General features: G+C 37.0%; 1 protein-coding gene across 1 annotated transcript; it reads right to left on the reverse strand.

The window, feature by feature from the left end:
- Window positions 1–323: 323 nt before the first annotated feature.
- FKBP1A (FKBP prolyl isomerase 1A) lies at window positions 324–21,815 on the reverse strand. Its single transcript, XM_003757044.4, has 5 exons — window positions 21,562–21,815; window positions 21,428–21,475; window positions 6,317–6,429; window positions 3,079–3,244; window positions 324–1,469 (listed from the first exon to the last, which is right to left on the reverse strand). The coding sequence occupies exons 1-4, from the start codon at window positions 21,596–21,598 to the stop codon at window positions 3,116–3,118; spliced, it is 327 nt and encodes a 108-aa protein (XP_003757092.1). The 5' UTR covers window positions 21,599–21,815; the 3' UTR covers window positions 324–1,469; window positions 3,079–3,115.
- Window positions 21,816–26,589: the final 4,774 nt, after the last annotated feature.

Below are 26,589 nucleotides of genomic sequence, written 5' to 3' on the forward strand. Positions count from 1 at the left end.
ATAGGCCAAGTTGTTACCAGCATTTGTCAGAAATCAAACAGCCAAAACAACCCATACTATCTATCTCCTCATCATGGGTAAAATAATTTAAGCAAAACTATTTTGGTGGTAGAAAGGACTCAGAGGAAACCCTATTATAACCTCTCCAAAAAACCAAATATCTTTCAGTGAAGACATTTCAATGCTGTCATCTAATTCAACTTGCCTGCAATTGGGGAGAATTATAAAATCTCCCTCCCCCAGTTTCTGCTCTAGCATGGTAAGTTAACAATGTACCAAATGGCAGGGAGGAGGAGTGTAAAAGAACACCCAATACACAAGAATTGAGAAAAGCCAGCATAAAGCATTTTATTGCAATAATAAAACTTGAAACTCATGTGGTGGAGGGAGAGTGGGTGGTGGCAGTTTCTCTTACCAATCACTACACGGACAGCAAAAGGGGGGTAGGAGTGGGAGAAAAAAGGAAGGTGGGGGTGGAAGGAGAGGTATCAGCAATAGGGAAGCTGAGCATCAAAAACAGGAGATGTTGAAGCTGTGATGACCAGCATCAGTTTTGTTTTTTTGTTTTTTTTTTTGTTTTTTGTAGAGAACACGCAACTATTTCCTGTGACAATGACTGGGCTTTCATTGTGTTGATAATTTCTACAAACAGCACCTTCAATTTAACAATCAATTCAAGTTCTTGGAATTTAGGTAGTTGTGGAGCTTTGATGGCTACTGGAGATTTTTAAAAAGTCCTCCAAATCCATTAGAAAAACCACAAGATGGAAAAAAAAAAGTCAGGCATCAACAAAGTAGGTTTATATTGACCCGAGTTGTCCTGTAGATAAGACACCAAGTGGCGTGTCCAACACTGCATTGAAAATATCTGCTTTCAAAAGGCAGAGATTAAGAGGGGGGAGGGGAAGGAGGGTTGGGTAGTTGAAGCAGCTTCTCCTTCCCCACCTTCATTTTGGATAGGGTGACTGATATGCTCCAAGGAAATCATTCAACATGGAGAATATGTCAGCCCTCAATAGCTCCTCAATCTGCTATGGCTTTACAGCAGCAGCAGCTAAAAAAAATTTTTTTCTTCAATACATAATAGATAAATTTCACCAAAAAAATAAAAGGGACAAAGATTTTCTCTGTCCAAATAATTCCTATTCTAAGGTTAACCCATCTGTGTGCTGTTAATGCTTGATCATACACTTAATCTTAAATCTATATCCAAAAGATTTCAATTTAAATCTAGACCCCAAAAACAAAAACAAAAAATGAATGACTTGACAAGTTGAGGTTTACGGTGTATAGTTTAGAGACAATACATATACAAGGAGGAAGAGTTGGAAGCAAAGCCAAGTGATAACACATCCAATCGGGGTATATGTCTATACAATGAATGTAGTGGAATATCAGGGAAAAGCTCCATACAAATCCATGTGCATTCTTCTTGAAGCTGAGACTCTGGACTCCTCCATGTGTCCAATCTATCAGGAACAGAAAAACCAGAGTTCCATCAATACAAAAAGCATCATTATGAAGTTAACAGAAAATAATTAACACCCTAAAATCATTTCCTAATAATGAGCTGGGAAAGTTAGAAGAATCAATAGCCATTTGGCCAGGCCAGCTTTCAATGGAAAGTCAGACAACCAACTGGCTCTTAGGTGATGTTATAGGCCCACAGGCTATCAGAGCAACTTTCAAGATATACCCTAAATCTGACTCTTTTTTATAGAAAAGTTGCTCAAAGGAGTCTCACAGTGAGTTAATGGTACAGCAGGAATCAGAACTTAAACCTTTTGATTTTCAAAACCAAATTGATTGTGGTTTAGTCCACAGTTCTAGCATTAACATAATACACATTGATCTAACCCTGTTTACTTTGCAAATTACAAAATACTTTCTTCAAAACACCCCTGTAAAACAACAGCTCAACAGAGTGAGTTTCTTAGTTTCCTCTGCTTGTCTGATAGCCGAGGAAGCTGAAGTTCAAAGGCTACGGTGATTTGCCACAGGTAGCCAGCTGCGCCAGGAACCAAGACTCAATCCTGCTCATGATCATCTTTCCCTAACTTTCAGATCAGAAAAGCCCATGATCACCTTCCCTTACTCCCCAGAATAAGTAGTTCCTGCTAATGGTAAAGACTTTCCATCACTCATGTCCCAACTTTCTGAAACTATGAATATGAAGGAGGGAACAGATTTGGCAAAAATATGGCAATGCTCTGAGCTGGCAAGTTCCTTACACATCAACTATTTCAATCTCCTCATTTTGGGGATGAGGAAATTGAGGATCAAAGAAGAGAACTGACTTTCCCAAGATCACAGGGGTAATTAAATGGAATTAAATTTAAACTATCAGATAAAAACAATGAAAGTAGTCTAGAAAAAGCCAGACTCAAATACAAAGCTGTATTTATGTAATGGGGAGCCATTACATCATTCTATAGACATATAACAGTAGTTCAAGGTACTAGAGAAAGAAGAATGTATATGATATACTACAGGTTATCTGATGTGGCTCAGGAAGAGAAATTTTTTTTTTGTTAAGGATTAAACATTAAAAAGAAAATAAAAATTACAAATCAAAAAATAAAAATGACACAGGTCATAATTTTATCCAGGAATGCTGGATTAATTTTTCAGATCCAGTTTTGCTTAAAGTCATTGACATAATCATTTGCAAATTAGTTAAATGAAATACAAGTTTCAGAGGAGTTAGAAATATAGTTTTTAGAACTTCAGGGTCAAAGCTGACTGAATCAATTAGGATAAAAACCCCACAAAGTTGAGGGGTTGGGAGAGAACATGGACATGTTTTACATCATTTTAGAAGGTAGAAACTATATATTTTTGTGTGTGTATAAGAAGCTATCACTATTCTAGATGGCGAGTCTAACTTAAGGAGTGGGTCAATACAAAGAACAGCAAGTTAAGAAGCTTTAGCTCCAATTCTGCCACAAACTATGATTTTTCAGTAAATCACTTAACCACATCACGTATTTTAATGAATCTGGAAAAAGGAAAACATAGAAGGATGGAGAAGAAGGAAGGTTGTTAATAACTCTAAATTAACAACTCCATTTCACTTACTCAAGAAACAGGGAGCTAGGGGAAGAAACCATTCCTGTCATTCCAATTTTATAAGTTCCACATCAAAGATGAGAGTAGCATTTGGTGGAATGATGCCTGGGTGACCAGTGGAACCATAAGCATAGTCTGGAGAGATGGTCATTTTTGCTCTCTGGCCCACACTCATCTATGAAAAAAAATAAAAAACAAGTGTTATCATTGTGCCTCTAGAAAAATCAATTGTATGTTATGGATCCCAGTTTCTTCCTCTATATAACAAAGAAAGCAGTGGCCCTAGAAATTCTAGTAAACAATATCTTACTGTGGGAAAGTAATGTTCAATGCTTGATGAATGAATAAGTTCTATAAATGCCTCTAAAACTTATCTAAGAGAGACACCAGGACTTTCTGACTTGTAGTTTTCAATGTCTAGGTCTATGTGCTTTAGGTAACTTGTGAACAAAAAATCTGGGTTATATCTTTCAACTTCTAGTGTGAAGTTAAATTAAGCCATGATATGGATTATTTTTAGGTGACCTAATATCAGAATTTCTTTGTTTTCAGAATACATCTAAGAATTTGTTTTCCTAGGCTGTTCTTTCTGACTTAAAGAGAATACCACTATAGAAAAGAGACTTTATTATTACTCAAAAAGATAACATTTAACTATCAAATTTCTACTTGTGTAATACAGTTACAAATACAGGATATTTTTGCTTTGTTTAAGACCAAAGTGAACCTTCAGGCCAAAGAAGCAAAAGCAGAAGACACAAACTTGGAATAAACCTATCCAGTAGAGTCTATAGAGAAAACAACAGAACTGACTGGCTTGTCCCCTATTTTGCTGGTCCAAATTTATAATTTTATAATTATAGGGCTTTATATTATAATTATAGGGTTTATAATTAGGGCTACTTCTTTATAATGAACTGGTCTCTTGATATTTCATATTTGGCTTCTACCACAGGCTTGAAGCTGCTTCTTCCTCTAAACACAGCCTTGTCTATTCAGTTACTTGATTCAGGACAATGCAAGTTTGTATTCAGATCCCCAGTAAGGACCCTGTAAACTAACTTGTCTACCTGATTTAACTGGTATGGAAATTAACTACAAAAGGATCTCAGCAACAATTAAGTCTAATTTAATCTACATGCAAAAGAATTTCCCACCTTAATATATCAGACAGGAAGTCTTTCAGCTTCTGCTTAAGGCCCACATTTCCCCATTCCACTTTTAGACAGTTCTAAATGTGAAGAAGTTTCTTCCCTGATACCAAGCCTAAATTTGCCTCTTGCAACTTTAACTCAATGATCTTGGGTTTGCCCTTTCCTTATAATTACTACAGACAATATTGTAATTGATCCCAAATTTCTGTGAGCTGAAATCCTATTTCCCCTGGTGCCATCACTTCAAAAGGTATCCCATACTAAAGAGTGAGCTTATAGTATAGTAATGAAGTAATATTACATACTACATATCCTATGATAGTAACAAGTAATAGTATCACACAGTAATGTTATTTCCTCATAATCCAGTAAGGTAATTATTACTATTGTAGTCTCTTTAGAGCACAAAGGGAAAGCTGAAACTGAAAGAGGTAAGTCACTTGTCCAAAATTACATTAACTATGGCCATGTTTAAAATTTAGATCTTCTGACTCCAAAAGTCTGTTCTAGCATGTCACAATCTCCTTCTGTGTCTCTATTCTATTGAAAGACATGTGGGTGGAGTACTGAGGTTGTAGTTAGGAAGACTTAATTTCAAATCCTGTCTCAAAGACTTATATAACAACTGTGTGACGCTAGGAAAGGGTTACATAATCACTTCCAGCCTCATTTTTCTCGCCTATAAAATGAAGGGGTTGGACATAATCTCCCCCTAAAGCCCAATTTCAAAAACTGTGGCTCATGATTCCATATGGGGTCTCATAACTGAATGTAGGGGGTCACAAATTATTATTTATTATAAATATATCATTTGTATACCTATTTTACATATCAAGTACCTGGGAAAGGGGGTTCACATAAAAATTTCCTTGGCAATAAGGGGCTGTGAGTTTAAAAAGTTTAAGAAGTCCTACTCTAAGATACCAGCCTGCTCTAAATCTATGATTTTATTATTGACTACAAACATAAGAGATGACTAATAGTGAATCAGATTATAGAACAGGGAATGTTAACAGAAAGGGAATGTCAAAATTTAGTAATGAAGGAGGAATAAAGGTATATGTATGCATACGAGATAAGAGATGTTATAAATTCTTATTGGGGAGTGGGAAGCCACCATGAGGCTGGCCTTGGGTACACTTGACACGTCTGTCCATATAGTTAGCAAGACTTGGTCTATTCTCCAGATTATACTTGAAACCTTTACTGAATGGCAAAAATTTGCCAAGTTTTTACTCCAATGAAATACTTTTCAAGAATCCAGGTCATTTCTCTGCCATGAGAAACCAGAGAAGGATATGGGGAGCATGACTAAAGTCAAATGAATAATTAAAAGAATTAAGAAAAGGGAAGCTCAAAAATGAAAACTGTCAAGATTCTCCATAGATAGGGTAGAAAAACTTAAAGTTTTAACTTTCAAGAAAAGATTCTTGAAAGTTAAGCTCATTACACTTTGATTCATCTATAATTTCACAGATGCAAATCACAAACCTTTCCCACCATTTCATTTAATATGATTCTTGGCCAAGTTTTCTTAAAAAATCCTTCACAATGAGAATCTAGAGCATTGTATTTTGAGATTAATTAGCAACATATTTTAGGAGAAATAGAGCTATATGTATCTATTTGGAAAGCAGAAATAAGACTCCCCCAGTCTGTGAACTGTTGGCTCATAAAATAAAGTTAGATTAGATTAGTTCTGAAGTTCCCTCTAGTTCTATTGAGTTTATGATCTTCTCTCTTCCTGACTAAAATTTCATTTCTGTGGGTAAGTAGATTTTAACTCTTTTATTAAGTAAATATGAATACTACTGTCTTAGATTATAAACTACTAAAGTCAGATCAGGACTAATACACCAAGAAAGCACAAACAAATATTCTTGGAATTCATCAAAAGATACATCCTAATTAAAATTGTGAGTTTGTTGCTATCCAGTGGGGAGTCCCAATATTGACAGGATAGACATTATAGGAAGGAAAAAAAGACTTAGCAAAGCAATTTAAAAAGGTAAGGCTTTCCTTTCCATTGAGGTTAAAGTCTTTAATAGAATTAAAATATTGTATGATTAGGAACATCAAAAACATAAACACACCTGGGCAACTCCTTCTTCCCAGCCTCGAATCACCTCCTGCTTGCCCATCACAAACTTGAAGGGTTTATTTCTGTCACGGGAAGAATCAAACTTTTTTCCATCTTCAAGCATCCCTAAAAACAAAGCATATATATTATTTAGGAAATACTAACTAATACAAATCAAGTACAATGGAAAGATTGGATTCAAATTCTGCTTCTGGTCTTACAGATTTGGGAAACATTTTCTTTCAGATCCCAAGTTTTATCTGCAAAATGGGAATTGTAAACCATCTACTTTGCAGTGACTATTGTGATAATCTCAGCTGTCTTTTCAACTTGAACCATCCCCCTACTCTCTCCTCATGGAGTTTCCATTTAGAGAAAGGGTTCAGGTCAGCTAATCATTCCTTTCTCACCCGTTTTTGACACTCCAAACAAGCCACTTTGGTATTAGTCTCCACTTTTTCACTTTCTTTTTATGTGTTGTCTTCCCCTATCAGAATGTAACTTCCTCATGGGTAGAGGGCTGGCTTTGTGACCATATCCCTAGCACAGTGTATAGCTAGTAAGCACTTAATATAAGTTTTGACTTGATTTGCTTTTTAAAAATCAATCCTGAATATAAAATGGAAGTTTATTGAAGACTTCCCCCCAGTATATTTCAGATTTTTCCCTGTGCTAATATCATTGTACTCCATTCTTCAAAACAAGTAAAATATAAAGAAAAAAGGAAAGACTTTCTATTCATTACCATATTTAGAAACTGTCCCCCAACTATTCACTTGGTCAGAGGCCTGATGTTAAGTTTTAAGGAAATGGTAAAATGCCCCCTCTGAAATGACACTTGAACCAGGAGAACAGTTAAGATTTTCTACCTGCATACATTTACCACTCAGGTGAAACTTTTTACTTCTAAGGAGTTTAGTGACTAAACAATCTTTCAAAAAAAAAAAAAAAAAAATTTTTTTTAAATCATACTGGGTTATTTCTTTAAACAAAGACCATTCAACACTGTGAATTTGATAACACAAAGCAAAAATATAACCTAAACTTTCACCAATAGTACATTACTAATAAGTCAATCTTTCCCAGTTCAAAATTCTTTTAATTTGTGCCTATTTCTTTAAATTTCCAGAATTTTTTTGGGGGAAAAAGTAAAAACCAGGCCCAGATTTATTCCGGAGAAACATCAAAACTTGTTTGTATCCTACTTCTCTTATTCATTGTATTCAGTGGGGCAAATGAACTTTTCTTGAAGAGAGAAAAGATTAAGTGAAAAGCTTTTCTAGAAAGAATCCTACAAATGGAAAAAGCACTGAACTTGGAGTCAGAAAACTTGATTTCAAATCCACCTGGGTCTGTGAATAACTTAAAGACCTTAAAGTCACTTCCCTTTTCTAGAGTTCACTTTCATCTCTGGGTTCCTAATAACTTTCCTCTAAGAAAAGATTCCCAGCAAAGTTCCTCAACAACTTTTACAATATAGTTTCCCTAAAGAAAAAGAGTTTAATTTTCAATTAGGAAAAAAATCTGAGAAAGCAAATTCAAGAACAACAGAATTCAGAAGAAACTCGAGCAAAAGGGAAACTTCTGGTATTAAAGATCAACTCCTTCAGGATCTGGTGCTAGTTAACAGTCACAGAGCAAACATCAGATTACTGAAAAATATTCTCTCCTCAAAAAAGGAGCCAATGAGTCTTTCCCTACTTCAATCACCTTTGAATTATTAATAGTATCAAAACTGCTAATTTCCTTCAGAAAAAAAAACTATGGTTTTCAGATGAAAGTATTTCTGAGAATACTAAAGCAGATACTAAATGCACCAGTTAAAAAAAATCACATCCTGTAATCTGGTCCTCAGGAGGATGTGAGATCACCACAAATGTGAGAATCCCATGCATGTACTAAAATGAAGAAAAAACACTATACTATTACCATCACTACCACCATCACTACCATCCACCACTCTCATGCTGTTATTTCTAAAAGGGGATGGGGAAAAAAAGTGTTAAAAATCAATCTAGTGCTTTATCACAGTAGACAGAAAGTCTGGACCTTAACAAAATAGGAAGTGGGGGGAAGGGTCAGAGATGAGAATATGGCTGATTTTGCTAATGGAATATTAGGAGTAATGGAAGAAAAAGGATAAACAGCAGCATCCCATTGGGAATTCTGATCACTCAAGCCTGAGGTATGTGCAAATGTGCAAAGTAATGGAAGAACAGAAAAGAAAAAATTAAGTTCACCCCAAGTAAACTCATAGCCTGACTTCTAACTCAAAAACCAACTTAAATTACATGAAGTCCCAAGAAATTTAAAAACAAACAAACAAACAAACAAAAAAAAAAAACCCAGACATCTAAGAATAGTGCATAGTATCAATGATTTATCAACTATCAGAGGCACCATCTATTAATGATTCCCAGAGTTGTATACAAAGAATGGGACATGATACTCCCTGACTTTAAGCTCATTTCCGTGTCAAAAGAATCTAAATTAGTTGGGCATTATGTGTAGAGTATGACTTAGGGAAGTTTTGCCTGAATTCTTTGTGCTGAACCCAGGTAAATAAAGGGTTAGATATCTTAATATTTTAAAAGGTATCAAAAAGGGACTTAAATAATAGGAGATCTAAGAACACAAATAAAAGTACATTACATTAGTTTTATGCAAAGCAAAGTATTCTACCACCTATGCAAAACCATCACAACTAGCACCTGCATATAAATCTTAAGCCAGTACTCACAAAGTTAAAATACCCAGTCCTGCAAGGTATTACAAAGGATGCCTCTTGTTCTTGAAAGTCTTATAACCTGAGACATGACAAAACTCAAATAGAAATTTATTAGAGTAAATAATATATTTTACAACCAATTATAGCTTAAAATATACTGAAAATACTGATAAGAGATATAAGGAAGGGAGTTGAACAATATCATTTTTAAGGATTCTTCAACACAAAACAGTCTAGGATTCAAGATTCTACAATTTTATATTCTAAGGTCACTCTCAGCTCTAACATTTTATCAACTCAAGAACTGAGTGTCTAAAACTTTGGTACACTTCTGGGTTTATTAATTTATTCAGCAGATATTTACTGAGCAGTTTGCAACTAAAGCAAACTTGCACTTCAAGTTGTAGAGAAATAAGAAAACCATATTCCTTACCTCGAAGGAAGTCAAGAAAGACACTTAAAGTTACAATTCAAAAATTAAGGGGCACGCACAACCAAGATGTCAGTGAAGCACCTGAACACGCTCCCACATTTCTTTCCAAACAACTTTAAAATCACACCTCAAAGCTAATTCAGAAACAGCAGAACCAACAGAAGGACAAATATAGCTCAAGACAGGCCGGCAGATAAGGTCCATCTCACTGTGTTGAGTGTGTAATGCAGTCCAGAATAAACTGGACTATAGTCCAGCAAGCCAGTAACAGGCATTGGGGGTGACCACTCACACAGCAGGACAGCATCTGGAGCTCTCAGTCCACAGACAATATGGGGGTTGGACAATTGGGTCAGAAGGAGACTACAATGAACCCTCTGCTGGCCATGGGTGCAGGATTGTTGCACTATCCATACAGTTCTGGGTTGGAGTCCCACTGCTAGAGTGTACAATACAACTGCAGCAGCACATGAACCCTAGTCACAGTTCTAGGGCAGAAAAAAGTGCTTGTGGTTTCTCACAGGCCAGAAGAGCAGCAAACACATCTCTCCTTAAATCATACCATCTTGAAAGAACTAAAAACTTACAGACCCCAGAATTAGTTCAGAAAACAACAAGAAAAACTCAAAGCTTGAGACAGTGTCCTCCCCTGTACCCTAAGGGTAGACCCCAATTTTAATATAAAGTCAAAACTCAATAGGCTGAAAAAAGTAACAATTAAAAAAAGGGCACAAAACATTCCCCAATTGATAAAAGGTAAAAGGACATGAGCAGGCAGTTTTCAATCAAAGAAATCAAAGCTATCTATAGTCACACACACAAAAATTGTTCTAAGTCACCACTAATCAGAGAAATGCAAATTAAAAAATTAAAAAGGAAAATGCAATTTTAAAATTTGAGGCATCTATCAGAGTAGCTAATATGATAAAAAAGGAAAATGATAGATGTTAAAAAACTGGGACATTAATGCCTTGTTGGTGGAATGTGGACAGCAATTTGGAAATATAACCAAAGGGCTATGAAACTGTGCATACGTTTTTCAATCCAGTAATACCACATTGCTAAGTCTATATTCCAAAAATATACCTCAAAAGGGAAAAGGACTTATTTGTACAAAAATATTTATAGCAGCTCTTTTTATGGTTGCTAAGAATTAAAAATCAAAGGGATGTCCATCAATTAGAAAATGGCTAAATAACCTGGTTTGTTATTGTAATGGAATATTATTGTTCCGTAAGGATGAACATGATGGTTTCAGATAAACCCAAGAATGAACTGATGCAAACTGAAGTGAATGGAACCAGAACATTGTACACAGTAATAGCAATACTGTTTGCTGAAGAATTGTGAATGATTTAGCTATTCTCAGAAATACAATGATCCAAGACAATCTCAAAGGACTAATGATTAAAACATACTAGCATACTAGCTGCCTCCAGAGAAAGAACTGATACTGCCTGAATACAGACTGAAGCATGCTATTTTTCACTTTCTTTCATTTTTTTCCTCGAGTCTTCTTGTATAAAATGACTAATAAGAAAATGTTTTACATTTTTTTTTATTGCACATGAATAACATATCTGATTATCATCTCAAGAAAAGGTGAGAAGAGAGACAGAATTCGGAATGCAAAACTTTAAATTAAAATGGTAAAAAGTTGAAAAAAAAAAAAGCACAAAAACCCACCCAAGAACTCCTTTACAAGCAGAATTGGACAAATAGAGGGGAAAATTACATAAAGTCATTGAAGAAAAGAACACTTAAAAAAAAAAAAAAAAAAACCGAATTGGCCTACAGGAAAAGAAGGTACAAAAACTCAATGAAGAAAACATTTTCTTAAAAATTAGAATTGAGTAAGTAGTAAGTTGATGACTACATGATTCATAAAAAAAAAAAATCAAATCAAAAGAATGAAAAAAAAAATAGAAATGTGAAATATCTTATTGGAAAAACAACCAATCTGGAAAATAGATCAAGGAGAGATAGTTTAAGAATTATTGGATTATCTGATAGCCATGATCAAGGATTAAGACAAAATTTCACAAAGTGGCATGAAAATGTAAAATGAATGCCTCTATAGGAAAGAGATCAGTGGATGACAATGATTAAGGAGATTCTTGGAAGGGAAAAGAAATTAAAATAACTCTAAAATAAAAAGGAGCATTTGGATAGATGCAAAGAGGAAAGAGGCATTTCATGCATATATAGATTATATTTCATGCATATATAGATTATATTTAAGTCATTGTTAATATGCAAGTATGGCTAGAGTGCAAAATTTACAAGGAGAAAAGGTTTAGAAAGTTTGCAAGATCAGTTATTTGATTCATCAAATATATAGCAAATCTTAATGAATTCTGTTCATCTTTAATTAAATCTTCAGTGGATTCCAAATATTTGTTGATTGAAATACAAGGAAATATAATAAAGGCTTCCAGCAATTGTTATATCAAGCTACAAGTCAGGAATCTTTGTTCTAGAGTGCCTTTTAAATAGACTAACCACATGTAAATCAATCCCATATTATCACCAGAAACATATATATGTGTGTGTATGTATACAGTGGTACATACTGTATGTATGGTACAGTGGATAAAGCCCTGGCCCTCAGGAAGACTTGAGCGTTCAAATCCTGCCTCAAACACTTTACTTCTTATGTGATCTTGGGGAAATCATTTAACCTCAACTGCCTCACCAAAAAGAGCAAAAACAAAAAACCCCAAACAAACAAAAAACCCCATCCATCTCTCTCTCTCTCTCTCTCTCTCTCACACACACACACACACACACACACACACATTTGTGAAGGGAAGTATATACATTAAGTAATATGTACATATGAAGTGGACAGCAAATGAAGCATTTATTAATGACTATAATGACATCAATAATCACTGCAAAGGAAATTTTAGTTACTCTTCTGAAACCACAAGAAAAAAATTCATCAATTTAATTACAATATTAACTTTCAATTACTATATTTGCCAATTTCATGTTTTCAAAAAGACAACATAGAACCTTACAGTTTAAACGATTCCCAGGCTATCTACTCCATTTTGCCCACCTGAAACACGAATATTCTTTATATTTCCAAGAGATCATTCCTGCCTATTTTGTCTCTTCAAGGATCTCAAATAATCCTTATCTCTCTTTGAAGACCTTTAGTGACTCATTACTTACTTGGATACTTTTAACTACTGAAGAAATCCATCACTCCTCAATCATTTATTTGTGTCAGTTGCTAGAATGCCTTCCATCTTGGACACCATATTCTGGACGTGTGAATATTCTTCATAAAATATGGCACCCAAACAAGATATTCTAGATGTAGCTATACAAGTGCAGAATATTAATTATATGCCTTACTGCTCTACACATTTCAAGTTTTCTTTTTGACTACATTTTAAGCAACCTGATATCCAAGAACTACTCCTTATATTTCCATATCCCTTTATAGAATTTAGGATTTTGCTAAACAATATGCCAAGCACTAAGATATACTAAGGAAATATGAGGAAGTGTATTTTGTTGGATTTTATTAAAGGAACTTCATTTAAAAAAAAAAAAAAAAAACTTCGAGCTCATCATCTTTCTTGTAGTTAGTAGAATTCTGGGAATGGTGAAATTCATTCCTATAAGACATAACCTAATGTTAAATATAGAGCTTCTATTTCTAAATTGCAGAAAACTTTAGAGAAAAATAGGATTTAGACCAAAAGTGGAAACAAGCTAGGGAAAGAACAAAGGTCACAAATAACATTATTAAAAAAGAAACAAAAAGTTCTGCTTAGAAAGCTGCTGATAGAAACTTGTACTTATTCTCTTCCAACTTTGATTTCAGCTGTTCTGTAGGCTATCTTCTGATAGGGTAAGATTTTATTCATGCCTCCTGAGGAGTGAAGAAGAAGAGACTGGATCTCTTTCTCTAAAACTAGCCACTCTTCTCTATGATTTAGCTATGTATCATGAGATAATGGGAAAGAGAAGAAAGCAAAAGGAAGTGGGTTAAGGTACGATTTCATTTAAGGAAATGGTTACATAGTGCTAGTGTTGCTTTGTTTAAAGATAGAAAAAAAAAATAGCTACTTTGCAGATGGGACCAAGAAAAAAAAAGATTACTTAGAAAAGTAGTTTTCACTGGCATCATTAAATTTCATTTTTATCCCAGTACATGGTGAAATTTCCTCAAATTTCAACATCTCATTCATTTAAAAACTGATGTCTTTTGCTTATTTTTCCCCTACACAATAAATTTCAGACATACTTTCCCACAATCACAAAAGAAAACTAATAATTTCCATGTAATTGCTGCAATACTTGTGCTTAAAAAGAGATGATAATATTCAGATAAAATTTTAATAAATGCCATTGTGAAAAAAAAAAATGATTCATGACATGGGTTCAGTTGCTGATTAATCTTTTCACTAAAATGTCAATATAAACTGAAAAACAAGACAACTTTCTTCAGAGATCACAACAAGGAAAAACCCTAATCATTCTTACAACATTCAATTATTTTGAATTAAATGAGAGAAATGATATTTGCTTGTAAGAAAAATGGTTTTTCTTTTATTTGAAATAGAAATGATTATACTAAACCCAACAGATTTTTCATATAAAAATTATTCTATCAGAAGAAAGGGAAAGGTTTTGGAAGTACTTGTAAATAGGTATAAGACAGCTGTCTCTACTGTCCATTTCTATCAGATTCTTTTCTTTCCTTCTGTATATAATGTGCATTTCTTTCTATATAGCTTCTATGTGATGACTAATGATTCACACTTTTCCTTTAAATCCTAGGCCTTTGTAGCTTTACTGGTCTCTTAAAACCTTTGATTAAGCATTAAAATATGTAATAGTATATATAATAATTCAAGCATTGTTTGCTTTTGCAAAGTGGAGGTGGCTTCCTATCCATTTTCTTATGTTTGTCTCAGAAGGTAGCATGATGTAGTTAATAGAAAGAACAATGCATTTAGAGTCAGAAGACCTAGTCTCAAATTCTGGCTGTCATTCATTAGCTATTTGATCCATGGCAAGTTACAACCTTTCTGAGCCTCAGTTTCCCTTATTATAAAATGAAGGAGTTGGCCTAAATCTGTTTTAAATCTTTTTTAAAACAACTCTACTTTTATGGTCTCTTACCTTCTTATTGAGTTCAAACCTGGCCTCTGACACTTATTAGCTGTGTGACCCTACACAAGTCACTTAACCCTGTTTGCCTTAGTTTCCTCATCTGTGGAATGAGCTAGAGAAGGAAATGGCAAATCACTTTAACTTTAGTATCTTTGCCAAGAAAACCCCAAATGCACTCAGAATCAAACAGAACTGAACAAAAGTATTAAAAATGCAAATCATTATCCATATTAAAATATAACTAACTTTTGATGTCTTAACTTCATTAACACATTTCTCTTTTTGACAAAGATTAGTATCTGCAAATTGTACTAATGGGAAAAAATCCCCTACATATTTACAAGAAGTATTTGGGAAAAGACAACCTTGTCCTTAGCTCAAAGATCTCAGAGATCTGATAGCAAATATTATCTCAATAGTATTTGGCTCTGCTTCTAGGACTGCAGACAGTATATACTTGCCAGGTCTTTGCCACAGTTGGCAGTCTACACCAGAGATCTATGATAGAACATGCAAGTTTGCTTGAAGCTTCCAGGCACAGCACACCACTCTCCTAATTATTAGTACTAGGAGAGTAGAATGATCTAAAACATTTGCCCTTTGAATGAACCATTCTCCAGTTTCTCAAACATTAAAATCATCCCAACTTGAAAAACATACATAGAAGCCAAATATAAGGCGTTAACTTCAAAAAATGAACTGAGACAAATGTCATACCTTTGCTAAGATTGTTTGAGAGGTATGCAAAATATTGGCCACTTACTGCAAATGTAGAGATGCTCTAAGAAATCCCTACTTTATAACAGTTACTATAGATACCGAAACAGAAAAGATATGATGGTCTTTTTTTTTTTTGGGGATCTTATTTTTTTTTTTTTTAAATTTAATAGCCTTTTATTTACAGGTTATATGCATGGGTAACTTTACAGCATTAACAATTGCCAAACCTCTTGTTCCAATTTTTCACCTCTTACCCCCCACCCTCCCCAGATGGCAGAATGACCAGTAGATGTTAAATATATTAAAATATAAATTAGATACACAATAAGTATACATGACCAAACCGTTATTTTGCTGTACAAAAAAGAATATGATGGTCTTTTAAGGGACAAATATTCTTAATGTAAGATATCATAAATCTACTTTGTATCCTTAGAAGAGCCATCCATAGCTACAGTGGATTTCTAACTTGTACATTTAAATTACAATTAAATCTCAATTATTTTAGTAGTTCTTCCCAACAACGAAAGCTTCTCCCTCCTTACAATTTATGTCCACTTTGTGACTTAAAAATACTCTTATCAGGAACTAAAACCAAGGAAAAAAGAAAAAAAAAAAAAGGTCAACATTAATCAATTCTGCTACAATGTTCTGGTTCCCCCATCTCATCTATATCTTAATATGGCTTGGAAGAGACCCAGGATTCTTGAAGACCATGTCAGCAGATCAGAATCTCTTGGCTATTTTGTTCCGTATTACCTGGATGTCTGTCATCCAAGAACCAGCTCAGCTAAATTTGTATGAGGCTCATCACCAGGTCTACCACACTACAGAATTTTTAAGTCCAGTGAAATCTGTGAAGATTATCTGTGATGGTAAGAGGGTACTAGAATATCCATACTAATGAAGTGTGGACACAGCCACACAAAAACTCATAAGTATTTTAGTAGTTGCTCTGGCAAGTTTGGGTGGAAGAAAATTGTGGCTGACAGCTAATTTTAAAAAGCTGACAATTTAATCTATTTCTACGGAAAATTTAGGGGCACATAATTTGTCTCTATTCCAGACAAGTGTTTGCCTTGATATAACAAATGAATATATCAAGGTAGCCATTATTTTATTAGTCTACATTATTTTATTCTACATCAGTTAGAATAACTAGAGAACAGAAACATTTTATATGATTAAAAGCAATATATTTATATTTCAATAAGTCAACAAATTTAATAATCTTGTGATAACATCAAAACCCAAACAAGATGACGTCATTTTAAAAAGTCTGGACCTATGATTTTATCTGTGGAGGGAACTCATATTGTGATAATGTTGCAGACTGACAACTGATCTGCAATTTATGGTCTTAAAAGAGTTGCTAATGGCACTGAGACTTGATTTTTTTCATGATTACACAACCAGTATAACTGAAAATACTTAAACTCAAGTCACAATGATTCTAAAAGCAGGCTCTATCCACTTTGCCACAGTGATTCTCTCCCCCCCAAATAAAGACAAACTGGTTTCTTAACCAGATTAAACAACCAAGTTGGTATGGTAAAGTATCTACCTCCAAGTCATGAAAAACCAGGTTGGTATGAAAACCACTAAAATTCTCTTGTTCTAATATAAAACCAATGCTGTAATCTACTGAGCTCCCGAATTAAACAAAATCTCTAAGCCTCTTAACCAATCTTCTAAATTCAGAAGATATTAACCTGGAGTCTATGAACATAATTTAAAAAATATTTTCTTTTGCAATCATATGTATTTTATGCACTTAAAACATTACAAAAACAGATTCGTAGGCTTCACCCAACTGATATTTTTTAGATTATTAATATATAATAAGTAATAATATATATTTTAATATACATTTAAAAATATATATATAATATATATAAAAGCTAACAACCTTTCTAACAAAACTCATAAAACCATATTTTCACTATAAGTAGTTACAAAATCAGCTAGAAACCTGATACCTCAGGGAAGAATGATCCTGAAAATATTGTGATTCAAGAATGCAACTATATGCAGACTGGTAAAATAGTATTAGCTTTGGTTGAAGTTTACCATTTGGTATTCTAAGGACAAGTACTAAAAAAAACTGAAACCCAAAGGAATATCTGAGGATTTGGAGTATGGATGGTTGGAGAAATCCTTACCCTCCCCAACTTTAGATATAAAAATGATAATTCTAAAATACTGGTCTGGGTGTTTAAGAGCTGCCTAGGTCCCAATAAGTTTTATCAGAATTTAAAGAATAATGACCATCCCCTTTGTGACAACCCTTCCCCGAAGCCAAGAGAGCACCTAACAATATCTGGCAAGACTTTATTAGATTTAATTACCAGATTTTTGCTCCAATTCTGCTATTGTCATTCTGGTCAAGTTACAACTTCTCTGACTTAGAGAGGAAAAAATAAATCAGGAAATCTGTATTCTGGTTCCAGCAGAACTTACCGTGTAGGCCCATTACCTCACCTTTATGGGCCTTGGTAAGAATTCAGCAATTATGTTATGTGCTTGTGCTTGAATTTAAAGGAGAGCAAGAAGGAAGCAGAAAAAGAAAAACTTGTATATGTGAAAGATGGGGGGAGAAGAGGGAGAGAACCAGTTGTATTTTCAGAGAATGACAGTGTAACCAACAATTACCTCATATTCCACCTAATGTCATTAAGGTGATAAATTATAACACCTAGACAAGGAGGGAGGCAGAAATATCACAGGACCATAGATCTAGGGATCTCAGGGACCCATCTCCTCCCATCCTTTTACAGCTAAAGAAACTGAGGCCCAAGGAAGATTAAATGACTTGCCCAAGGTCCCAAAGGTAGTAAGCATTCCGGGGGGGGGGCTTGAACTCCAAGTCTTAGGAATTCATAGCTAGTGCTCTTCACAAAATTAGAAGAATTTGCATTGCATGACAAATAGAAGATGCTTGCTTTATGAAATGATAAAAATTCCATCAACTCTACATAACAGCAGACTAGTTTTTTGTGAACAAGAAGCACAATATGTCAGAACACATTGCAATATAAGAATTGGACTCTTCTAATAATGCAGTTAGGGCTCAAGGTACTAGGCACGTTATTAGTTCAGTTCCAGCTCCTAAACAAAACTGTAAATGCCTGTTCGGTGATTAAGCAGTTATTAAGTGCATACCATGTGCCAGACACTGTGCTATTCAGGGATGCTACAATGTGCTGGGTATAGAAGGGATTTTAACTCTCTCTCAGAGTACTTCAAAAAGAGGCTGAAGCAGCTTGAAACCATATTCAAGATTTTACCCATTCTGTATTTTCCTTGAGAGGCATGTAGATTCCTTGCCAGATATTATGTACCAGAACTTCATAGAGATTTCTTGTTCCAAGTAAGGTATAAAAACATCTATAGTCTCCACATCCCACCATAATTTCTGGCACCATCAAGGAATATCGTTCACATCAGACAGCAGTCTCCCCTACCCCACCCTTCCACCCTCATCCTCAAGCTCAAAAAGACACAGGTTTTAAACAGGTTATTCCTGTGAGGTTGGTGGTAAATAATTACTGGAACAATGCCCATTGAGAAAGCAAGAACAGTCTATTCTAGTGTGCCAGAGATGGTTTATGACTGTTGTGTTTTTGTATAGCTTATCGAAAATGGAATAAAAAGAAAGCTTTTGTATTAGTGTACATACACAAATCAATCTTATTGCTGAGCAGTTATTGTTTTTATTCTGTGGATAAGGGGTTAAGTACAATCCAGGAGAAATACACAACTTTAGAAAAAAGATGCGGTAGTATGTCATGGTATTCCAGATCCTACAGCAAGTGTTCTCTTATGAAAATGTTACATACACAAGGTGCCATTCCAAATAGGGAACAAACAGTTGTAATTTGATTATACCCTAATTTTATGCTGCCTGTTATCCTGACAGTGCAAACATCTTTCACTATATTTCTTATATCAAAATTTTAAGATTTGAGACACAAATCAATGGGTAAAAATGGATGGCATTATTTGAGTGTGTTGTAGTGGAAAGATGACTAAACTGAAATCTAGGTTCTAGTCATCATTTTGCTATATATATAGTATAACCTTAAGTAAATACAACTTTGGGACCCATTTTCCTCATCTGCTCTTTCTCCTTTCCCTTCCCTCTCCAGGTATAGGACAATTGAGTTTTACTATTACTTTCACTCCTCAAATCTAGTGATTCTGTAGTAGCTTCTTAGGAGTTAAAAAATCTTCATCTAGCACCCTATATATAGCACCAGTAAATCAATAACACAAGCACAAAATTTCCCTCCTTGAGATTTTTTGAAATAATTTTTTTCAGATATTCCTGTCAGGTTCTAGTTTTTTTCCCCTAAAGCCTACTTTCAGGTAAAGAAAAACTGAGAAGGGAAACATTTCTTCATTCTTATACCACAAATCACTCTCTCCTTGCCCCAAAACAAATGGATCTGCTTAAAATCTGGACAGGAGATTGAAAAGCTTCCTCTATAAGAATTACTGTTATTGCCAACTATTTCCTGATAAGATGGGGGAAGATGTCCAATTATTCATATCTAAGTGATTTCAGCTACACCCATCCTGCTTTCTCTCAATCTGAGGAATTGAAATATCAGTATTCTCTTTCTGCTTGAAAAAAATCAAATAGGAGTAAAGATTTCCTCACTAACCAGTTTAACTGTTGCATATGGTGAAATCAGTGTAAGATGACCATCATCAACATTTTAAAAAGAATTCACAAAGACTAACTGATGAATTTCAGGGAGTAGTTTTGGAAGCAACAGTATGAAGATTGAGGGAGAGACCATTCTATCAGGATACAACCAAATGAAATTAGGGAGAGACCATTCTAGCGATCTTCAGCTCTGACAGATGAAATCTCCACCTACAGGAGCTGAGTGCCAAGTGGCTGAGGTTCAAACTCTATGGTACAGTAAAATTTTTGATTTGGAAACAGCAAAACAGAGAAACAAGGAGAAAGAGCAAATCCCATCTTACTTCCTCTGGAGGAAGCTAATTCATGACTAAAGAGGCTTGGATGGGAAAACACTTTAAGGCCCCCAAGGAAATAGACCCACCCAGGGCCGGAAAAGAACTCCAGCACTCTTAAGACTTGCAAAGAGGCAGCCGGGGGCCCATTGATTGATACAACATGAACCACCATCCCTATTTCTTTGAAAAGAGAGAATAGGAAGGGACCAAGGGGCTAGTTATCAGTCAACTGGAAGGTAACAAGAGAAAGGAGAGCTGCAAAACAATTTGCAAAATGACTATTTTGCTGTTTTAGAGATCACACCAAAAATTCTGAATCTCAAAGGGCATAAAGTACCTCTCTATTAAAATTTCCCTGTTAAAGTTTCATTCTTTGCTAGGAAACTTTGGAATTCAATGGAGAGCCCTCCCGAGAATAATGTGGCAGCGAAGAAAGCGAGCCAGGCATTAAGACCTGAAGCTTGACCGGGGTAAAAGACACACCACTGACCCATTTAGATCGTGCACCGCATTTTGTGATAGGAAGAGCCAAACCAGGCCGGGATCACCATATATGGGTCAGCACCACGAATGGAAAGCTAGCAGCGTTTCCAATGAGACGGAGAACTTTTATTCCCCCAAAGACAACCCAGTAAGAATCTAAAGCTTTTCAGATAGACAAATGTTAATTGTGAACGGGCGGGCGGGCGCTGGTAAAGACAGCACTTCCCCCTCCAGCCTCATGCCCTTCTGGGGGCTAGGTACAGGTGGAGACTAGAGCCGAGGAAATAGGGGAAGGGGGGAAACTAAAACTAAACAGGTCTCGCCCCGCAAGGATTCAGAGGCAGATGCAGAATCCCCTTAGCACGCTAAACTCCAGGGCCCCCAATTCACCCAGCCCCCCATCCCACCCCCGCAGCCCCTCCCACAGAGCTCCATTCATCCACAGCCTGCCCCTCGGGGCCCCCTTCCGCCCCCGCAGACGCCCCTCTAGAAACCTTTCCCCCAGCTCCTCCCCTTCCCCGCAGGCTCCTCCCCGACTCCCCTCCCGAAGCCCCCTTCGCCCTCCCCCAGGCTTTTATCCGGCTCCCAGACCGCCTCCTCCCCAGAGGCCTGCGGGGGAGGGGGCCCGCACTCACCCGTGTAGTGCACCACGCAGGTCTGGCCGCGCTTGGGAAAGGTGCGCCCTGAGGAGACAGAGGGGACACACACCGTGAGCGAGGGGCAGACGGCTGGGGGAGGGGGGGAGACCGGCCCCGACCCGGCTACTCACCGTCTCCGGGGGAGATGGTCTCCACCTGCACTCCCATCCCGGCCGGCCGTGAGCGGGTCGGGGGTCGCTGCTCCGCGGGGTGCGGGCACGAGACGGGGCCGGAAGGGGCAAGGCGGAGCCGGGCGGATCCAACGGCGGACTCGGCCTCACGCACTGCTCCCGGCGGGCAGAGGGGCAGACTGGCTAGCGCACCGGCCCAGGCGGCTTTTCACCACTACCCCCCCTCTTGCCCCGCGCTGCACCCGCCTCGGCGCTCCAGCGCGCATGCGCGCCCCCGCCCTGCACGCCGCCACGCCGCCGCACCCATCCACCCTTCCTCCCGCCCGCCCCTCCACCTCCACCCAAAACGCCCTCCCACCACATGGGGTCGGGTGGGAGGAACTTTTGGAAGGAGAACGCCACGGCGCGTGTGCACCGCCGAAGAACTGACGCAGACAGGACGCGCGCGTGCGTGCGCACGCCGACGTCGCTAGCGCTGGCTGGCCCTACGGCGCGCCGCGCCCCGTGGCGGAGACGAAGGGAAGTGATCTGTTCGTGACACATGCTCGCCCAGGCCTGACTTTCTCCCATGGGGGCCGCCATCTTGGATCTCCCCTTAACTTCCGTTCTTGTGCTCAATGAGATAGACGATTGCGTCCGTTTTCCTCAGGCTGGGATATTATTTTTTATAACTTTAAGTTACTTAAGCGCGTTTCTTTTTTTTTTAAGCCTTCCAAGTCTTACCCATGGCCATAATAATGAAGTACTGTAAGATCCACAAGTGCATCTTCTTGATAAAGCAGATCCCAGAATCTCGTGGGATTTCGTCAACCATCTAATCGCATCGGGATTTGAACAGGAGTCTGCACTACAACATACCCAACAAGGGGTCATCTAGCGTTTGCTTTGAGACATTCATTGACGGGGACTGCCTAAGGCAACCTGTTCCTTTTTTGCACGCGTCTTATTTCTAGAAAGAACTTTCATGGCGTCAGAATCGACCACTTTGTAGCTTCCACCTACTGCTCCTAATTTTTTTTTTTTCTAATTCCGCTTCCAATTTCAATTCAGTTTCAATTAGTTGGCCTTTCCTTTTGCTTATATTCTATTTCCTTTTCTCCGGGCTAACTTTATAGCCATAACCAATTCACTGCCTTCGAGTAATGAGCTGGGATCCCGCTTCCGGTCACCTGTTTTCCACTGGAAATCAGATTTTGGTCATTTGCTTTATCCACTGCCTCGCCTAGTGAGGGAGGTAATATTCTCCGTGTTACAGCTGGGGAAACTGAGGCAAACGGGTTCTATGGCTCGCTTCGTCATATAGCTAGTAAATGTCCAAGTCCAGCATTGAACTTGACTCTTCCAGACTCCAGGCACTGGGCTCTAACTACTGTACCACCTAGCAACCTCAACTATAAATATAAATCATTAGTATCCCTTCTAGCATAGTGTCAAATTGTCGAGGGCCTCTGAAGTCATCCTTTCACCTTGATGCGGCAGCCTAAGGGGAACGTTTTCGGTTCTTAAACTTGGAAAATGACTGCTTCTGTGGTGAATGAAAAACTGTTTTAGAAGATTAGTCTGACAGTTCTGATGGACCTGGCCATCCTCAGCAACGAGATCAACCAAATCATTTCCAGTGGAGCAGTAATGAACTGAACCAGCTATGCCCAGAGAAAGAACTCTGGGAGATGACTAAAAACCATTACATTGAATTCCCAATCCCTATATTTATGCACACCTGCATCTTTGATTTCCTTCACAAGCTAATTGTACAATAATTCAGAGTCTGATTCTTTTTGTACAGCAAAATAACGTTTTGGTCATGTATACTTATTGTGTATCTAATTTATATGTTAATATATTTAACATCTACTGGTCATCCTGCCATCTAGGGAGGGGTGGGGGTAAGAGGTGAAAAATTGGAACAAGAGGTTTGGCAATTGTTAATGCTGTAAAGTTACCCATGTATATATCCTGTAAATAAAAGGCTATTAAATAAAAATAAAAAAAAAAGAAGAAGATTAGTCTGAGAACAGTCTCAGCTACCACCGAGCTAGCTGCTTAGTAAATAAATAACCTCTGTCTCCTGCGGCCAAGAATGCTAAATCCTTATTGTATTCAGAGATCACCTTTCTCCCTTCTTCCTCTTAGTTCTGAGAATATGTTTCACATTTATGTGAAGTTTACGTCCTTTCTCTTCCATTATCTCTTATGATCTAGACAACTACCCTTAGTTATTATTTGTAACATTTAAAAACTAGGTAGCTGAACCCCAGAAATAAAATAGTGACTTTGGCCAAGTAAAGCAGCTAATGAATAGCAGAGGTGGAATGCAAACTCTGGTCTCCAGTCCCCAGGCACCACATTGCTTCTTAGTGAGGCTATTAAGTGAGTTAGCTCTTGAAGGACCTTGTCCTATCTAAATTTGGCATCTCCCTTCTGTACCCAGCACGATGACCTTCACATAGGAGTGACTTAATAAATGTGAATTGGATTGAAATGGGGGGGCCGGGAGAGGAGGGTGACGTCCTACTACTACTGTCCTGGACAGCAAGGGTCTCTAAAACCCAAATGAAAGTAAAAAATTAAGGTAGAGTCCCTTTCTTTTTACCTTAAGAACAACTATTAGATAATGAAGTTCCATTCAAATATATTTAAAAATGAAAGTATCTTGGGGAAATTTAGAGGCATAGAGAGAAATTATAAGGCATTTTCCCAGAAAGGTTCAACAATTCAAATATCCCATAGAGGTTTCCTATATTCACCAGTGAAGTATGACATGCATCTACTACTAGGAAGTAATAATAATGAAGCAGTCCCCTTTTCCCCTCACTTTATGTAGAGGATACCACTGTCCTCCCAGTCACTGAGCCTTAAAACTGAGGTGGAATCCTCAACTCCTCACTCTCACCCCATATATCCATTCTGTTGCCAAGGCCTGTCAATTTTTTTTGGCTAACATCTTTCACATAGAGTCCGTGTTTTCTCCTTTGATGCTACTGCTAGTGCAGGCCCTTACCATAACAAGTTTGAACTATTGCAATAGCCTGTTGGTTGGTCTGCCTAGCCACCGGCTCTTTCCATGCATTCCATCTTCTACTCAGCTATCAATGGTCTTCCTAAAATACATTTGACCATGTCACTCACTTATGCAATAAACTCCAGTAACTCTGAATCACTTCTAGGAACAAATACAAAATCTTCTTTTTGACATTCAAAGCCTTTCATAACCTCATTCCTCCTCAACACCTCTCCTAAGTTTTTACATCTTGCATCTTGCCTACTTGCCTTCCTCATTATCTCTCTCCCCAAACTTGACACTACCCTTCTTGATGTTCTGGAGAGCAAAACACTCCATCTCCCCATTTTGGGCATTTTCTTTGGCTTTTCTCCAGGCCTGGAATGCTCTGTCTCCTCATTTCTGCCTTCTCATTTCTTCGTCTTTCTTCAGGTCCCAGCTAACATCTCATCTTTCATAAGGAAGCCTTTCCTGACCTTATTTTTACTGCCTTCCCTCTGTTGATTATATCAAATTTATTCTGGATATAGTATGTTTATACATACTTTTTTTTACGTGCTATCTACTTCATTAAACTGTGAAGTACTTGCACATGGTAGGTGCTTAACATGTTTATTGACATGTATTGAAACGTTAAAATAGTCTAAGACAGTAAAATTATTTTTTTTTGGACTAATACTTTGACTTTTTATGAGGAAAAAATTATGTTGGTGTTATAATAGTCCATGATAGTTGGGAAAAAATCAGGATGAGTTGGGGAGGGCAATCTTTACCAAGCCCCTTAGAAAGTGGATCCAGGTGCACTTTAAGATCTTCAAGACAAAAGACTGTTAACATGTTTTGATGGGTATAACTGTCTAGTAGAGACTAAAAGCAAGTTCAAATTTATTCTAGTGTCCAATGGATAGGAACTCACAAACCTGAAAATACGGCTTGGTTCCCAATCCCAGAAAGCAGTGCTTCTGATTATTTTTTAGTGAATGGCAGCAGTTTTAGAGAATAGTTCCTGATGTGACTGCAAATGCCAATCCAGTGCACATTCTTCAGATCAGAATGTGCTATCCAAGATCTTTGTCATCTCAGATCTGGCCACTTCAGTAAACTAAAACTCATCGTCAGATCTCTCATCAGGTCCCTCTGAAAATAAATGCACAGTGTTACTGCATAGATTATAGTTTATCTTCTGGAAAATGAAAGAGTAGAACTATTCTTAACAAATAAAAGTTCAGTGATTACAGTTAGCCCACTAGTCTAGCTATCATAGACTATCCCAGTTCTGACATTGATTATTGAATGGTCTTGGGAAAATCACTTAACCTCTTAAAGCTTCAGTCTTCTTATTTGTAAAATAAAGGGATTGGGGTTAAATAATCTTTAAGGTTCAATCTAGCTATTAACTCTATACATAATTTATGAACTAATAATCTAGGATCCCCTGTTACAAAGCTATGAATATGATATGGTGGAAAAATTACTAATTGGATACCAGAGCATCTGTGTTCAAATCTCACCTCCTGCATTTCCTGTTTGCCCTTAGGCTTCAATTTCCTTATATGTAAAATGAATTTGTTGAACTGGGTCACACCTATGATTTAGAAAAATCAGTTTGACAGTGGAATGGAAGATGGATTGGAACATAGATAAGTGAAGCTGGGAGATCAATCTGAAAGCTAATTCAGTAACCCAGGTAAGAGGTAATAAGAGCTTGGACTCCCGTGGTAATTATGTGTGATAACAGCAGGAAGTTTAGGAGAGAAGTGAAGTAGAAACAAGATCTGGAGTCAAGAATAAAACAGGTTTTAAGTCTGGGTCTCTGGGAGGCTGATAAAAATATTCAGAAATGTTTGGTAAAATCTGTTTCAGTTCCAAATTTATGACCCTCTTACTCTTCACCCCCACCCCAGTGTTTGCATAGGTCCAATTTTTCATCCATTCAATTAAAATTAGATGTTACCTTATTGCCTTGATCTGATTAGCCAGGTCATTTGTCCATTATTGGTTCTGGTTGCAGTGAGTGGTCCTCATCG

The sequence above is a fragment of the Sarcophilus harrisii genome, chromosome 2 (assembly GCF_902635505.1).
Source record: "Sarcophilus harrisii chromosome 2, mSarHar1.11, whole genome shotgun sequence".
NCBI lineage: Eukaryota > Metazoa > Chordata > Mammalia > Dasyuromorphia > Dasyuridae > Sarcophilus > Sarcophilus harrisii.

Excerpts from the sequence above, each read along its gene's own strand:
- FKBP1A (XM_003757044.4), bottom strand. The coding sequence starts at position 21,598 with ATGGGAGTGCAGGTGGAGACCATCTCCCCCGGAGACG. Across the intron at positions 21,476-21,561 it reads GACCATCTCCCCCGGAGACG|GGCGCACCTTTCCCAAGCGC; the intron begins GTGAGTAGCCGG and ends CTGTCTCCTCAG. Across the intron at positions 3,245-6,316 it reads GGGAAGAAGGAGTTGCCCAG|ATGAGTGTGGGCCAGAGAGC; the intron begins GTGTGTTTATGT and ends TTTTTTTCATAG.